At 33.3% G+C, this 17062-nt stretch overlaps 1 protein-coding gene across 1 annotated transcript; it reads right to left on the bottom strand.

Moving 5' to 3' along the window:
- Nucleotides 1–3651: 3651 nt before the first annotated feature.
- On the bottom strand, nucleotides 3652–16231 carry LOC140016797 (succinate--CoA ligase [ADP-forming] subunit alpha-2, mitochondrial). The gene is made up of 7 exons (XM_072070652.1): nucleotides 15876–16231; nucleotides 15455–15664; nucleotides 12285–12455; nucleotides 11382–11505; nucleotides 10072–10133; nucleotides 6914–6995; nucleotides 3652–4130 (listed from the first exon to the last, which is right to left on the bottom strand). The coding sequence occupies exons 1-7, from the start codon at nucleotides 16089–16091 to the stop codon at nucleotides 3994–3996; spliced, it is 1002 nt and encodes a 333-aa protein (XP_071926753.1). The 5' UTR covers nucleotides 16092–16231; the 3' UTR covers nucleotides 3652–3993.
- Between the last annotated feature and the right edge of the window lie 831 nt (nucleotides 16232–17062).

The raw sequence follows: 17062 nt of genomic DNA, 5'->3' as shown, positions 1-17062 counted from the left end.
AGCTAAAGGGAGCTTAAAAATCATCCGACACATGTTTTTCTACCAATATTATGAAGCTAGAATGATAATATGAGCAAATTAATTTGAGAATCTTAAATGTCATATACTAAAAGGACTAATTATCCACAAGTTATAACTACAAGAAATCATCAATCGATTCTTCCTTCTCTCTTTAGAATTCTTTCTTTCTTTCTTCTCTCTTTAGAATTCATTCATTCTTTCCTCTCTCTAAAACTCCACCAGCAAAAACCTTATTTGACTCTTGCATGGGAAAGAGACCAAATACTTTTTCTATGAAAGGGGGGCATTTATCTAGCTTTGTTTCCTTCATTTGAATTGTTCTCCTCTAGAATTGCCTAATGAGAGATTCTTCTCCTTTAAATTTTGCCAGTGAGAGTTTTATTCTTTCCTAAAATATCATTATGAGAGTTTTTTTCTTAATTTTTTTCCGTGGGTGATATTAGAGATCTAGTAAATCTCAGAAGCCAAATCTAAAATTTTCTATGGATTTGAAGCAATTTTTATTAGATCTGACTATTAGAAAATACACACAAATTTATCGGTTGCAATGATATTCATTTGATGAAATATACTCCTGGGAAGTTTCGATATTATGATCAAATTTATTGATTTGTATTTATCGTATCAATTGATTTCAAATCTATGTACCTATGTCATCTTTGATGTACTTGCTGTGTAGATATTATAATGAAACTATTTTTTTATCAAAAAAATTATTGTTACAAAACGGAAAACCTTTTAAGTCAAATGCCAAATTGTTTGGGCTAAAATCTCAACAGTATAGTCCTTGTGCAGGTAAAGTGCCTCTTTGGTTTGCTCATGGGACAAAATGCACCACCTCCAACTTTCCTACTTTAACCCTTTAAAAATTTTTTGTAAGTTTAAAAATGTCCACCATAAACCAAGGTAAAATCTATTCAAAACACTTCAACATAAAATCTTGCTTTAAATATGCCTAGAAGCAATCTGGTATTAGGATTTCCAGATACGACTTCTGTAACAAGCTTGAAACAGCATATTGGGCTACAAAACCTTCATAAATCACCCATCACTGTTGCTGCAACTTACGAGTATGTATTTACACAGCCACACCAAAAGAAGACTCAACTTTCTGCAACAAGTTTGGTAATCATCCACCTGGGTAACAACTTCCTCCTCTGCAAAGGGGTCAAGTCATTCTGCATTGGAATACATCCTGTAAACATTATCAGATTAGCTAAAAGCTAAATCGATGGACTCGTCCACCATTTTCTTTCTCCATTTGAGTACTTCCCACCAAGTAGAAGAGGTACTTTTGAGAAATAATCGAATTGATTCTTTAATTCTTCTTTTAACTGTTTTAGAGAATGGCAACTTATTATTATTTTTTAGTAGTAAATGGAAGGGTAGAACCCAAGACTCAGTTATTAAATCTAATCCAACAAGAAACCTGACAAAAGGATTGAATCAAGGGTTGATCACATTTTATCTCTTTAAAGAATACCCCATTTCTCAGTTTACTCCCTAACTTTTAATTTTGCTCACTTAATCCCCTTTAGGACAAAATTGCCCTTATATTATTTTGACTTTTCATTTACCTTGTTTTCCTTTCTTTTATTTCTTTTTATCTTTCTTCTTTATTTAATTCTTCCTTTTTCTCATAAAAATCTTCACCTTAATAATTGAAATTAAAAAAGAGGAATTGTAAAGATCTATCTTCTCCTTAAATGGTTAAAAAAATGTTCAAATCATTTTCCTAAAATACAATTTTTTTAGCCTTTCAATTCTTTTAATTTTGAATTTTCCTCTTTCCTTTCTAATTTCTCATTTTATTCCCAAGAAAATATCTTAAGATGAAATTGTGACCAGATTAATAATCATCAATTGAAATTTGTGACACGTGGTATCATACAAAAAATCAAAAATTAGTTTTTGATGCCTTTTAAACCTTCACTCAGAAATATGCAATTACAAACTCAAAACAAATATTTTCGTTGAAATGGAATTTCTATTGGGAAGAATGAAAGAGAGAAGAACGAGAAAAAGAAATAAAAAAAAGGAAAACAATTTCATCTTATGATATTTTCTTAATAATAAAATGAGAAACTAGAAAGGAAAGAGGAAAATCCAAAATTAAAATAATTGAAAGACTAAAAAAATTGTATTTTAGGAAAGTGGTTTGAATATTTTTTAATTATTTAAGGAGAAGATAGATCTCTGCAATTCCTCTTTTTTAATTTCAATCATTAAGGTGAAGATTTTTGTGGGAAAGAGGAAGAATTAAATAAAGAAGAAAGAGAAAAAGAAATAAAAGAAAGGAAAGCAAGATAAATGAAAAGTCAAAATAATGTAAGGGCAATTTTGTTCTAAAGGGGATTAAGTGAGCAAAATTAAAGGTCAGGAGATAAACTAAAAAATGGAATATTCTTTAAGGAGATAAAATGTTATTAACCCTTGAATCAATGATTCTTCTTTTAACTGTTTTAGAGAATGGCAACTTATTATTATTTTTTAGTAGTAAATGGACGGGGTAGAACCCAAGACTCATAGTTATTAAATCTAATCCAACAACAAACCTGACAAAAGGATTGAATCAATGGATCACTAGTTCAACTTGTGAGTCACTATTGAACTTGTGAGTTATTAATTTAATATTTATAAATATAAAATAATAATTATAATATATAATATATGATAAAGTGCTTTTAGATACTAATTATTGTACTTAGAAAGATATATAATGAATATATAGATATTAATAGAAGACTTAATTTCATTTTATCATACTTTTACATAAATAAATAATATAGTCAAATATAAAACAAAATTATATCATTGGTTTTAAAAAAATATATAGCATTATTTTTTCCTTTGTTTAAAAACAAAGTAATTTTTTAACTACTCAAATATTGTCGATTTAAAAATTAAAAGGATTAATTATATAATAAAAAAGTAAACAAGTTTATTAAAACTATATTTAGTTATCAAATAAAAACTAAACAAGTGATGAAATTTTAAATAAATTTTATATACACTATACATTATCATGATTGAATACACGACACATTTATAAAATTTGAATTTCAAATTCAAATTCAAATTCAAATTCAAATTCAAATTCAAATTCAAATTATGTATCATACATTCAATGATAAAAGTGTATATACTGTCAATATATAAAAAATTAATCCTAAAATTTTATATATGTTTAAATGAAAGTCCAATGTACAAATCTCATTACAAGCATATATACACTCCATTTCAAACACACAAACCACAATTGTTAAAAGACAAGTTTCCGATTGAACCACTAAGTCAAACAAATTTATTCGAATTTGACCAAGTCAATTCATTGTCCGATCAAACTAAAAACCCTGCCCAATCTAATGACCAAATTATCAGACTACCCAATAAACTGCTAGGCTAGGCCGAGTTTAAAAACTAAGCCAAGACCTTCTACTTACGATCTCTTTCCCCTACCACCCAATCCAACCCTTCCCCTAAAAAATGGCAATTCTTTTTAAGAATCTTGATGTAGTTATAGAATCTATTGTGTCGGAAAAAAAAAAAAAAAAAAAAAAAACCCTGATGTCTCATTTCTACAAAAATCTCATGAACCAAGTACACAGCACACATTTCAGCAGAAAAGAATAATTCAACTGCATGGTCAATACGTTGCATATAATCCACAATTGGTGGCTGATATGTACCAAGCGGTTTCTTTGTTGTGTGACATTATTGTAAGATAAAATAGCATAGGCTAGGAAAATTTTTAGACTTGAACAATTGAGATCTCAAAACTTCAACTACGCACAAGATGAACAATAAATCACTCAGATGAATGGAGATATTTCTGGAGCTCTCCTACATGTCATGGAAACTCAATGAAGTTGCAAAAATGATCATCTTTGTTACCATCAGCGCTAGGAAGCATTTCAGGACGACTGGACAATCTTAGTAAGTATTCCCACCGAAAAAGTACCATAATAACCCTTACACAAGACCCCTTTGCTTGAAGACATCAAATATCGCGGCTCCAATTTTGGCTGGAGACTCTACAACAGTAACTCCAGCTTCCTTGAGGATCTTGATTTTGTCCTGCGCTGTACCCTTCCCACCAGATACAATAGCTGCACATCCAAACGAAAGATAACTAGGACAATTGTACAAATACAAACCACTGAAAATACCATAGATTTAGAACACATTTATTCATGCATTATAGCTGCACTTCTAAGAGATTTCAAAATTAATGCAAGGTGAATTACTCGTATAATCACCTTGGTTAGTAAGCAAAAAATTTTTACAGCTTATATACAAGAAAGATCTCAGTATCAAACTACAACATTTATCCCACCCCAGAATCTGTCAAATGTCAGGTGGTCCACCTAATCAAAGTACCAATCTTTTGCCATTTTATTACGACAATTCACCAGCAGTAAATACTTTTACACTGTTAACATATTTGGACATAAATCTAGAAGTCAAACACTTCAAAAGCAGGCCGCATAGGAGGGAGGGATGGACCCCTGCGGGGAGGGGGGGGGGGGGAAGATGAAGGGGGGAGAGAGAGAGAGAGCATAGTTCATATTTATACAGAGGCTTCATAACTAAATGAATTACGGGATTATGAAATCTGGACTTCCTTTGGCTTTGGGTCAATGAAATCCGGACTCCTTGTGACTGCACTAATAAAACTACAATACCAGTATCCGATCATACACAGGTTTTCGTAGAACAAAAGAATTAACCTAAGCAACTTTTCTGTTTTAAAGCAGATTTGAATAACAAAAAGTCAAGGCAGTATAAATAAGGATGACACTGTTGGCTTCAGTTTTTTCAATTACAGATTACAATGTAAAGAATTTCTGCAGATGCATCTACAGAAAGCAAGGACATAAACTTGGAAATTCAGTTTTCTATAACCATCTTCGATAGTCAATATTAAGAAATGCACTCCATTTTAAATTCTCAAATTTGAATAATTATGTAAATTATGTGACACATTGTTGCTACTACTGGAGGAAATACCCTCACACATTAAGTCATGCACAAATGATCAATAAAAACTAGTTTCTTGTATTCTTTTTTCAGCTAACAAAGACAGAAAAACAAAACAAGAAAAACACAAGATTGGATCAGCCCCACAAATTTCATAAAATACCTAAGCTCTTCTATGTTGGAAATAAACAAAGAAATGATCCTATTCTCATTCTAGCAACAAAAACACCAAGCTTTCAGCCATGTCCTAATGCTACTGGTGGACAGGAGAGAGATCAATGAAGATGGAAAAGAGGAATAGAAAAGAGGGGCATAAGAAAAGGATTAAACAGATGGTTTACTTCTCAACCCAAAAATGGTACTAAAATTTTACATTCAAAGTGGAATAGGATCTCCAAGAGCAGAGCAACACAACTCTCTAGAATTTAAAAATATCTGTCCATGAGCTCATAGAACTCTCAAAGGATATCACCAATGAAACTAGCAAAGCTGTTCCTTTCACAAAAATGGCATCCTCAACAACAGACCAATTCTAACCAAAGTGTACATAATAGAACTACCCATAAGCCAGAAAAAGAACTACCTTAATCACAGTACAGGTTTTCCATTAAATCAAGATACAAGATTCTATGGGTAAATATCTTATAAAGGAACTCAGCAGAATGTAACAAGATCATTCCATGATGTATATGTACAAATATACAGCATTGACCTGGGCCACTAAATAGTATACCACCTAATAATGTGGCTAGAAATCATCAATATTGCCATTAGGACCAACAAGAAAAAGAAGACAATTGAAAATTCATTATCTTGATCTTTAGTGCACAGAAATCTTCAGAAAATCATAAATTACCAGTAGACAATTGTTAATGGAAATCGAAATTGTTGTTGCAACTGGTAGAACTTAGGCCTAGAAACTAGGAAACAAAAGTTGCAGGCATATCGAGACAACAGAGGTTGATTGCATACAAAACCATAAGGTAGATATAACGAGCGAATGTTAATTTATGCAGCAATTCAAATCATGTCTCTTCACTTGCAAATCCAACACTCCAAAATTAGCAGCGGAAAAAATTGCATAATTAAATGATTTTAAAAGGAAACAAAAAAAAAGTTAAAAGAATAGAGAACCACCATTATGTATGCTCCTTTTATCCTGAAACAAGTAAGAAATTCAAAAATTTCGTGCTTCACAAGTACTACATTGCGTCATTCTATGTTTACCACTTAATTTGAGAGAAAATCCAATCGACAGGATCACGAATGGTACTAAGTTCATTTTGATGTCTTTGGGCTATCCCAGGAAGCTTCAGAATGTGCTGCACTTGCTATGTTTTGGGTAATAAAAAGCAATAGGGTATAGCAGAGCATCTCAGGCCTCAGAGAAACCTCCATGGATTTCTAAGCAACATGCATGTTTTATATGTTTCCCTGGAAGTAGTTAGATTATTGCTACATGCAATCTTGGCTGAATATTTTGTTTCAATGTAACCTGTAAATGTACTCCCTACTGTATGCAGGGATTCCTCTAAAGAAAAAGACTCATTTTATTCCCTCATTCTAGTTCTCCACCTTTTACTGAGGTCAAAAGTTTCTCTCCCAAAAAATGGAGGTAGTACAATTGAGTAATGTAAGTACAGTTAGTTCACAAATCCAATATATCAACAAAAAATAAGCAAATATTGAGAAAATTCACAACCAAAGCATATAACACAAAATAAATAGTCTCATTCCTTGTGTTTTCACCTCCCTGGCAATGAAGAATGCTAGAGAACTTAAGAATAATGCAAAAGACTAAAGCAGGCCTACTCTTTTGAGTACTGAACAATCAGTTTTGCCAGGACACAACGATGGTGCCAAATACAAGGATAAACCATAACATTGAATGAAAGTAAAACCAAGACAATACCTCCAGCATGACCCATTCGTCGACCAGGTGGAGCAGTGAGTCCAGCAATAAAAGCAACAACAGGCTTCTGAGTCCCACTTTCCTGTTAAAATTAAAAATAGATCACATTTCAAACCTTTTTAAGTCAAACACATTAAAATAATTCAAGTTTTATGAAAATTAAGAATTTAATACGCTTCAGAGGAATTAGATTTACATTTTCTATTATTTATACCACATTGGAAAGGGTATGCACAATTTTTTAAGACCATGAGAAGACGAAACTATCAACCCAACAGCCATCATACTTTCAATTCTCCAATGCCAGACATTTCAGATTTTCCCTGTCCACCATACCATTAATACTCACTATTTCTAGTTACAGTCCTTGTCTGAATATTTAATCTTAGTAATACAGGCTGATAATATTTAACTTGTTTTTCTATTAGCTTTGGAATTCACATTACAAAAAAGCCCAAACAATGTCCTCAAGTTTGTTACTGATAAACAGACAAGCAAAGAAAACTCAAAACTAGGAACAAGCAAAGGCATTACAATTTCAGGGCACGGGCATGTACACCACTGTCAGCTCTAAATTGTTTTTGATGGACCAGCCACAAAGTTCAAGTAACAATTAACTTCAAGCCCTTGTTGAAATCCATTTGTTCCAGAGTAAATTAATTTACAACTCATGGAGTTTAAAATCCATGTTTTGCAACCAAAAGAGTAAAAATAAAAATAAAAATAAAATGGAGGTTATACTCTGAGTTTTGCAACCTAAAAAATAAAAATACATATAAAATCCATGTACTGCATTCCTTCCTCAAATCCAACATCCAAATCAACCAATCTAATCACAGACTTTCTCCCTCTAATACTTCTGTTCTGTTTAGCTGAATATATTTTCTTTTGCACATACAAATTTTATTTTGCTTGGTCTTTTCTAAACTTTGAGTTAGTTTTTCAATTTCCTTTGTTTTTAGGTCTTGTATTGCTTATTGCACCATTGTTTCCCAATGTGGTTATAGCAGCATTCCGGGGTGAACTAAATTTCCATTCCAAGCTCCATGATAGTGTATGATACATATATCGGCCAGTACTACATATTTTTTCCTGAGACAAGTTTTAGTGATTTCAGGATTCCCTGAAGTTAGAGCTGATATATCAGAACAAGGACCTTTGGCAATTACTGACATTCAACACAAATTTAGGTTTTTAAAAGGGTAACATGAAAATATACTTCAGTGCAGGAATCCAAAGGGTAGATTACAAAAATCATATAAGCCTTGAACACCTACTTTGGCTTCCTAAAGACTTGATTGATATCTAAGTCAGGATGCCCAGACAGCAGTCATAAAATGATATGACATATGTAGAATAAGTGGTATTGACTTCAACTTTTACCCCAGGAAACAACCCCTGACCTGATAAGCACTAGCACCTGGTTTAGTTGCCAGTAAAGTAAGGTGATCCAGTAATACGATTTCTAGTAATTTAATTTTCTCAGAATTTAAATATCGGTAGAAAACATTTTCTTGTTTGGATATTTCAGAAAAGTGGACGTACATGCGTACCTAAAGTAATGTGGATAGTCAAAACTGCTCTTAACTAGGGTTAAAATGAACCACTAAACAAACCAAAAACACAATTATGGAATAAACCTCAAAAAGTCCACACTAAAAAATGTAATATTCTATTCATATAAAGAAATTTACTGTACTAGAAAAAGTTGAAATTGAGGAGAACCAAAAAGGGTTCCAAGAAATGGAGCGTCATTGGCATGCAGAAGTTGAATAACAAATTATGTTGTTTAAAAACTTAACCACGATTTCTTCACTTATGATGCAGAATATGAAGATCAAAGAGCCAACACATACAGTGCAAAACCCAGAGGCAAACACCATACAAAATTATCTTCATCACCTTTTCCTCAATATCCTTAGTCATCCTCTTTTCCTGAATCTGCTTATTATCATCTTTTTTTAAAATTTTTTTTGGATTTTGGTGAAATAATCCCCTCTATCATATTCTTCTCAGGAATCAACTTCATCTTCCCTTCTATCTATTCATCTTCTTCCCATCTCATCAACTTCTCTCCTCTCTTCTCCCTCTTTTTTCTGTTTTCTACATTTTGTTGGGCTCTGTTTGCACTACACTGATTTCTTAAGCAGAACTTATTCAAAAACTAGATACGAATGTTGAGCAATACCACATCTGAAATTTTAGCTTTTCAACCCCATTACTGATTATTTTGTTCTCTGCTATTGAAAATCAATGTAAAAATTTGGTCATTGGTTTCTTTTCAGTTCACATGGGGCTTGATTTGGACAATTTTTGTTTGAAATTGTTTTTGGAGGAAAAACATTTTGGAAGCCAGATTAAGCTCAGAGCTCAGGCCTTTTCTTTTAGAGCTCAGCAAATTCAAGGTCAAATTCAGGTAGGGATACATTAAGTTGAGCTCAAGCTCAAATTTGTTGATATTCAGGCTCAACTCAGCTTGTTTGCCCCCCTTCTTTTCTTCATGACTACTTAGGCTGAAAGCCGACGTGTTCTCCTTAGTACAACACCATGGAAGTTATATATAAGAACTCAGTTTCAGCAATGTCGCAGTCAAAATAATAGATAGAGGAACTCATGAACCGCATGTCCAACTATGAGCTTCAGTCATTTGAGTCCTTTTATTAAGTGAGAAAAAAGACTACGACCTAAAGTTGGGAATAAAATTCCTGGTATTTGATGTTAACATCCCAGTTTTTAGGGACTTTATTACTTGCCAAAAAGTCATCTTACAGAACAAACACCACAATTTATTGGAAAGAAATGAAAACACTTTTCTGGTCAGAATCCTTGGCTCATCAATGACGCCTAGAAGTAAAATCACAGAATCCTATATCAGAAAGGAAATGAAAATAAATTTGACACTACACTGGCCAGTTAAGAAAAGATGCGTTCAGTTGTAAAACCCAAACTGAAGACAGCCAGAAAGACATGTTATATTTACATTCATCTTCTTCGTACAGATAACTCAGTTATTGCTAATCAACACATGGTTTCTCAAATGAACCATAGAAGTCTTAAGCTCATGATTAAAATCAAGCATTCAAAAGATTTTCAGTGAATCAAAAAAAGAAAAAGCAGTCAATATATGAAAGCCTTTGTCCCCATAGATTAAGTCTCACCTTTATGAACGCTGCAGCATCCTCTTCTGCTGTACCACCAATTTCTCCTATGAGAACAATACCTGGACCATAAAATATATACATTAGTAGATCTTAGCATATCCATTTGCTTTTCCATAATCTATATAAGTTACCCACTTATCTTTTTAAAACAAAAAAAAAGGGAAGAAAAGATGACCAATCTTAAAAACATAAACCAAAACTCAAGCATAGGCCTCAGTCATTTTAAGTGCTAGAAAGTAAAATATTAATGCCAAAGAAAAATAAGACACGGAAGGTATGCCATCAGAACATAAACCACAGAATACCAAAAGAAAGGACAAAAGCACCAAGTGGCTTCAACTCCTTTTCATTTTTGGCAGAAACAGTATTTACTTACAGGGCTGAGAAAAAAAAATTGCAATATGACAGCAGTGGCTTCATTTCTTAACACAAGAATCTATTTATGTGCTCTCCAATCCCTTTGACTGTGTTCCTGAACTAAATCTCGTGAGCTTTTAGTAAACAGTGGATTTTGTGTGAAGCAACCAGAGTGAAATAGAAGCAGAGCAGTTTCAGCTCAGGCCAACAACAACTAGCTCACTTTATAAGTCCAAATATTAACTAAATTCTAGTTCAATCTTTCGATAAGAGAAATGGGAAAACATGGTGTGCATATTCACTAAATTGAGAGGATAATGAAGGGTCCAAACCATTTGTTAATTGCAATTTGCACCACATCAAGAGTGGCAAGTTAATAACAATTCCTCTACATTGGTATACATGAATGGATGATAAATTGAACTAAGATGAAATAAGTTTTCATGTGTTTTACTGTTGAAATATATATCAGATCCTCAGCCAGTCAGCAACCACAATTATCTAACAAGTTTTCCAGATTCAGAATATTCCCATTTCAGTTCTAATTAATAGAAGTTTGAACAATAAACAATACTCAAAGAGAACATTTTGAAAAAACGCATACAGCAGACACCAAATAAAGAAACTACCAGTCCAGTCATATACCAAATCTGCTGTCTTGTGTCTTGCATAAGATGTAGTTCTCAAAGACTGAATCCTATAAAGCAACTATTTTTAGAAACTTTACTTTTTTACGTGAAATTTTTTTGTAATTGCATCAAATTGACAGAGTTTGCACCAATATATCACAGTATCAGAGAACCTCAACTTACATTTCCTCTACATGGGGTCAAATAACAATAAATAGAAGCATAAACAAGTTTTTTCATATGTAACTGCAAATTCTGTGCCAGTAGTGAATTTAAGTGTTGAACAGTCAATTGACATCAATCTTGCTTAAAAGAAAATACCTTCAGTCTGTGGATCAGCAACAAACTTCTCTAAGCAATCGACAAAATTGGTGCCATTAAAAGGATCTCCACCAATACCAACACAAGTAGACTGCCCAAGACCAACAGCAGTTGTTTGGAAGACCTAAAATTTACAGAAAAAACAAGGTCATTCAAAAATTTTACAACGGTGTTACTATAATGAATTTATGCAAATGCTCCAAGGATATGATCTAACCTCAGGTAAAGAGAAACTCAGACTCCAAAATCAAAATGAATTTATACATATGCTCCTAGGATATGATCTAAACTCACGTAAAGAGGAACTCACGCTCCAACAATCACATCTAAAGCATACTTAAGGTAGGTTACAAGGAGTTACACATGAAAAGCACTACCACAACATCAGGTACCAAACATTATCACCGAATCAAAAAATCAGTTGCGAACTCCCTAACAATTAGATCTGAGAGATAGAGTTTCAAAAAATGAAGTTTCTGAGAATAAACTTCATTAATAAATAGATAGCTTTGGCAGCAGATTTGTGCACAAAAAAAACCAGGAAAACACAATCAATTGAATGTAGGAAATCCTATATTAGCATATATGGTGCACTAGACATCTCTGTTTTTGGACTCTGATTGGATCACATCTTCTGATTTTGAAATTAACAAGATATCCATCACAAAATACTCAAGAGACCACAAAAAACTGATACAAGGGGTTCAAAACTCAGCACTCAGCAGATATTCTAGGGACACAGACAACTAAAGATTCAAAACAAAGATAAAATCCACTTGTCTTTTTCCTTCCAGCATCGCATCCATTTTCAGGGTTAACAAGAAGCCACACATTCATCCTACAAACCTGGTAGATATGATATTAAATTAACAGAGAATGTCATGTCCAGAAAAGAAAGCTCACCGCTTCATAAGTTAGTGTACCGGATCTAGAAACGATTCCAACACGCCCTGGTTTGTGGATGTATCCTGGCATAATACCTATTTTGCATTCTCCCGGCTTAATAATACCAGGACAATTAGGTCCAATCAGCCGTGTTTTTGACTGCTTCTTAAGAGCAGCCTTCACCTTTACCTGCAGCTCAAAATAGGAAGTCCGCACTTAAATAAGGCAACCAAAGTTGAAAGAACAGGCATTGAACAAAGAAACAACATACGAAAAAAAATGCCAAATATACAGCAGAAACACTTCTTTTGTCACATTGATTTCTCAACTAAATATATGCAACCTTCCCTCCGAAAAAAAGGAAAGAGTAAGGACAACAACATGTACATATTGCAAGTCTGTATGACTCGCGGACATGTACGCGGACATGCACATTTGAGCATCTAAAAGCAACATTTTAAAGTGTGCATTGATCACCCCAAAATGCTGACTTAACTGTTTCGACATTTTTTTTGTCTGTTGATAGAAGCAAATTCCATATTCAGTAATCATACCACAACAAAAAGTCACCTCCAACGAGAAGTTGGAACTTTTACGGCAATTTCAATCTCACTATTCTGGAATTATAAAATTTTTCTATAAACTATTTATGAAACTACAGATCCTATTTTCCAAAACAAAGTGCTTTTTCTAAAGCATAATCAAGGATCTATTGATTTCAGAAACATAATGTAAGCTATGTTTGATGATCAAGTGTTGTAATTCAATTAAGTCTTATAATATAGACCGATAGCAGGAACAACTGACATAACTTCCACAAAACTTGACCATTATTTTCTCAAAAAGAAAATCCATACAGAAGAATAAAGTCACCAAAAAGACAAGTATAGATGCTAGACTATATTTTGTAATCAGCAGTTTCAATACATAATGGCTAAAAAAACTTGGTGAGATCATATGTTCCTCAGGTAGAGCAACAAATAGAATGGTGGAATTAGTCTACCAAAAGGAAGACACAACATGCATAACACGTTAAGATTGAATATCACTAACTTAATCCAGCCTATTTCGCAATGATGAAATGAGCACAATCCCAAGTCCTTAAACAAAACCCCAAACAATGCCCAGCTCCAAACTTGATGTTTTCTCGACATGAAAACAATACTCCTACATCTATTTACATAAATATATATCAACCTATAGAACAGACCAATACTGAGGATACTTAAATTAAAACTCATAAGCAAAATATAATATCTGGACTTCATTTGTAAATTATTGCCAGTGCATAGGTAATTGAACCATACTTAAAACAAACTAGACTTTCTTACTAGAGAAATATACCACTGAAATTACTCACTTGATCCTCAGATATCAAAGGCTAGGTTTCCAGCATTTTTTTAAACATTCAAGATCATCCAAACCTTCATGATAGACAATTTTGACAGCAAGAAGACAGAATGCACTCTAACACCATGTACCACATCCAAAATAAGTTAAAAAAGCTAATCAATATTCTTTGATTATGATCTAACGAAGATCTCTACCACAATGGCAAACCCAGCAATTGAAGACATTCTAGGATCAAAAAGACCAGAAAATCTTGCTCTGAAGAAGCTAAAGATATGCTATAGCAGCTTGTTCAGTACCTTGACATCTCCATAGAATTAGAATTTGTATCAATCATAAGTAGCTAGAGCAATGATTTCAGATTTGGTAGCCCTAACACAGATAGGTTATACAAATTTTAAAACCATGTCATTTAAGATCTCCATCCTGAAAACTTGCAACCTTGTGCAAGTCCATATTACTGCCTTCAGCTTGCATCAACATAAGGAACTATGTCTCCTAAAGCAGGCCAAGATATTAGACTGATTGACGTGAGCATCACGGTATGCCAATCTGAAATAAAGAGAATTGATCTTTCTATAGCTCAATAACATATCTTTGATCCCGAAACAACATATTGCAATGTTGCTAGTCATACGTGTAGAACTAATTCTGGAATTGGGCATAGTATGAAAGACCTTTTAGTTATTAGGAATATCTCCAAATCATGCAGAACTGCACCTAGTCATACGTGTAGAACTAATTCTGGAATTGGGCACAGTATGAAAGACCTTTTAGTTACTGGGAATATCTCCAAATCATGCAGAACCACACCATTAATATTAAAGTACAGCACTCAAATTATCCTGAAGATCCTGACCACTGAGTCTGCTGGGTACATCTTAATTAATTAAACCCAGGCTACAGTCCAGAAGCTGCTCTGACTAATAAATTTTCCTCTATCCATGTAAAAAAAAGGAGGTAACATCATGATAATTGTAACAGAATAATAAGTCTTATGTGATCAGTTTTCCTACAAAACAACAGAATGCAGTAACAATCAGCCAAACGTGTAACTTAGTTAAGAAATTCTCAAAATTTTCCAAAGTTCAACTTAGCCAATCTTGTCATCTAGCAATAGGATCTTTTGACAAATTCTCCTTGGCAATGAAATTTGTTATAAGACTAGAAGAGGTGTAAACACTAACATGCAAGATATAACTTTCCAACATATCCCTCCCTCTTGTTTTTCTTTAAGAAAATTTCTAGGTAAGATTTTTCCTTTTGAAAATTTACTTCTTTTTTATTAGAAACTCTGGTTTTTCCTTTCAAAAATTTACTTCTTTTTTATTAGAGAGACTGGCTTTACAGCGTTCAACAGAGAATCAAATGTACTGCTGCCACTCAAAGGAGTCTCAGTGGAAACTTTACATGCCTAACAAAATAGACCTTTAACTTTGGTCAGGGACACCAAATTTCTTTGCACATATCATTCATCACATACATGGCATAATTCTTCTTTTGGGTCAAAGTATCTTTTAAAAGAAGAAGAAGAACAATCTGAGAAGGTTAGATGCCCAAGAAGGTTATTCTTCTGCGAATATTAAATTGAATCTAGAGATAATAAATTTTTCAGGTCTTTTTAAGGAAAATGGTAGATCCAACAACGGTTTTGCAACAGATCTCAGCTATTACAAAGCAAAAAGCACGCTCTTCAAACCAATTCCAACTATTTTGATATAGTAATAGAAAAATTCTCAATAAGGTCACCCACAAAATCAAACATCCATTTTTCGTCTCATTCTTTGATTACTTCAAAAAATGAGGGGGGGGAAAAGTAAAAACAAGCTGAAAATTACCATATCATGCTGAGGAATTCCTTCTGTGATGCACACAACCAAATCTAATTCAGCCTCCATTGCCTCCATAATAGCTGCAGCAGCAAAAGGTGGAGGTACGTAAATGACCGACGCATTAGCCTTTGTTTCAGCCTTAGCTTCTGCAACAGAGTTAAAAACTGGAAGTCCCAAGTGTTCTGTTCCACCCTTCTTTGGAGTAACCCCACCAACCTAACAAATATACCAATAAAACATGTGGGAAAAAATCAACTCCAAAAGAAAATGTAGAATTTGAGAAAAAACTTACAACCCATGAAGTGCAAGGTACACAAGACAGAGAAATGCAAAACTACTTGTCAGAATCTTTTCCATGGATCGATAATTAATTACGCAATCTAAATTCACGAATGAATATTTCTCATTGTCTGTTTCCTTTTCTTACCATTTTGGTGCCGTACTCGATGGCTTGTTCGGTATGGAAGGTCCCGTTTTTGCCGGTGATTCCCTGGCAGATGACGCGAGTGTTCTTGTCAACAAAGACGGCGGCCGGTGGTGGCGGCGATCCGAAGTGGCGCAATTGCTGGGATTTCCCATTAGGGTTTTGCAGCAGCTTCGATGCCAAGTTTCCGATCAGTGATTTCGTTGTTTGACGAGCCATCTCTCTGTTCAATTCTCAAACACACAGTTGGGTGCGTTTTTGTGTGTGTGTGTTTTTTTTCTCAGCGGAATTTTCTTCTACTGCACCAACTTGTAGAGTTATGTTTTCTCACCCGGAAAAAAAAATAGTATCGCTCCTGGTCAGTGCCAATGGTATATTCCTGTTTATTTAAAAATAAAAGAATAAATGGACGAAAATGGTCACTAAACCACCTAAACAAGCACGATCGGATGATTTTTTCTTTTTTTTTTTTGACAGAAATGGTCACTCCACTCCTTGGGCCTTTTGGGTTATATATCAGCCAATTTAGCTGATGAACTAATCAAAGGAAAAAAAAAACACACATTTGACTTGCTATTGTAGGTTTTTAAAGGTAAAAATGTCCTAAATTCCAGGTTACTTCCAGTTGATTTAGTAGAGAGTGGCCCAAAAAACCCATTTTTGAGATTTGGTTGACTTTTTGGGCCAACAAAAAGTACTATTTTAGATAATTTAGTAACCATTCCCAATGTTTACTCTATTAAAAAAAAGAAACAATTTTATGAGTTTCATGTCTAATGTGTGATTTTTTTTTTAATTTGCTATAGTTAGTTATTATAATCATAGTGTGTTTGTCTTTGATTATGCAGGAATAAAATTTGGAAAAACAAAATATAGCATTATCCATCAACGATCTTATTTCTTTATTTCCAAGTAGTACTTGCCTAGGGCTTTATTTTTTCTTTATTTGTTTGTTTAGGCGTAAAGTCAGAGGGAAATTGGCTAGTGTGTTCATTAATAGAAAACATTTTATATTGAATTTCTTCTTTTGTTGATTTTTAAAATATATAAAAACATGCTAGATATAAAGTTTTGCATATTGGAAGAGTTTTTTACCTCAAATTTAATCACATTTTTAAACAATACGTTTATATATAAATAAATATACATATATTCTTTTTAAAGGAAAATAATAATTTGAAAAGGTAAAA

The sequence above is a fragment of the Coffea arabica genome, chromosome 11c (assembly GCF_036785885.1).
Source record: "Coffea arabica cultivar ET-39 chromosome 11c, Coffea Arabica ET-39 HiFi, whole genome shotgun sequence".
Classification (NCBI taxonomy): Eukaryota; Viridiplantae; Streptophyta; class Magnoliopsida; order Gentianales; family Rubiaceae; genus Coffea; species Coffea arabica.
This window is presented reverse-complemented; position numbering and strand designations above follow the sequence as displayed.

Bases quoted from the DNA above. Each gene is read 5' to 3' on its own strand.
- LOC140016797 (XM_072070652.1), bottom strand. From the start codon at position 16,091: ATGGCTCGTCAAACAACGAAATCACTGATCGGAAACTTGGCATCGAAG. The intron at 12,456-15,454 runs GTAATTTTCAGC...TTTGAGCTGCAG, and splicing joins GAATTCCTCAGCATGATATG to GTAAAGGTGAAGGCTGCTCT. The intron at 4,131-6,913 runs GTATTGTCTTGG...TTGGATGTGCAG, and splicing joins ACGAATGGGTCATGCTGGAG to CTATTGTATCTGGTGGGAAG.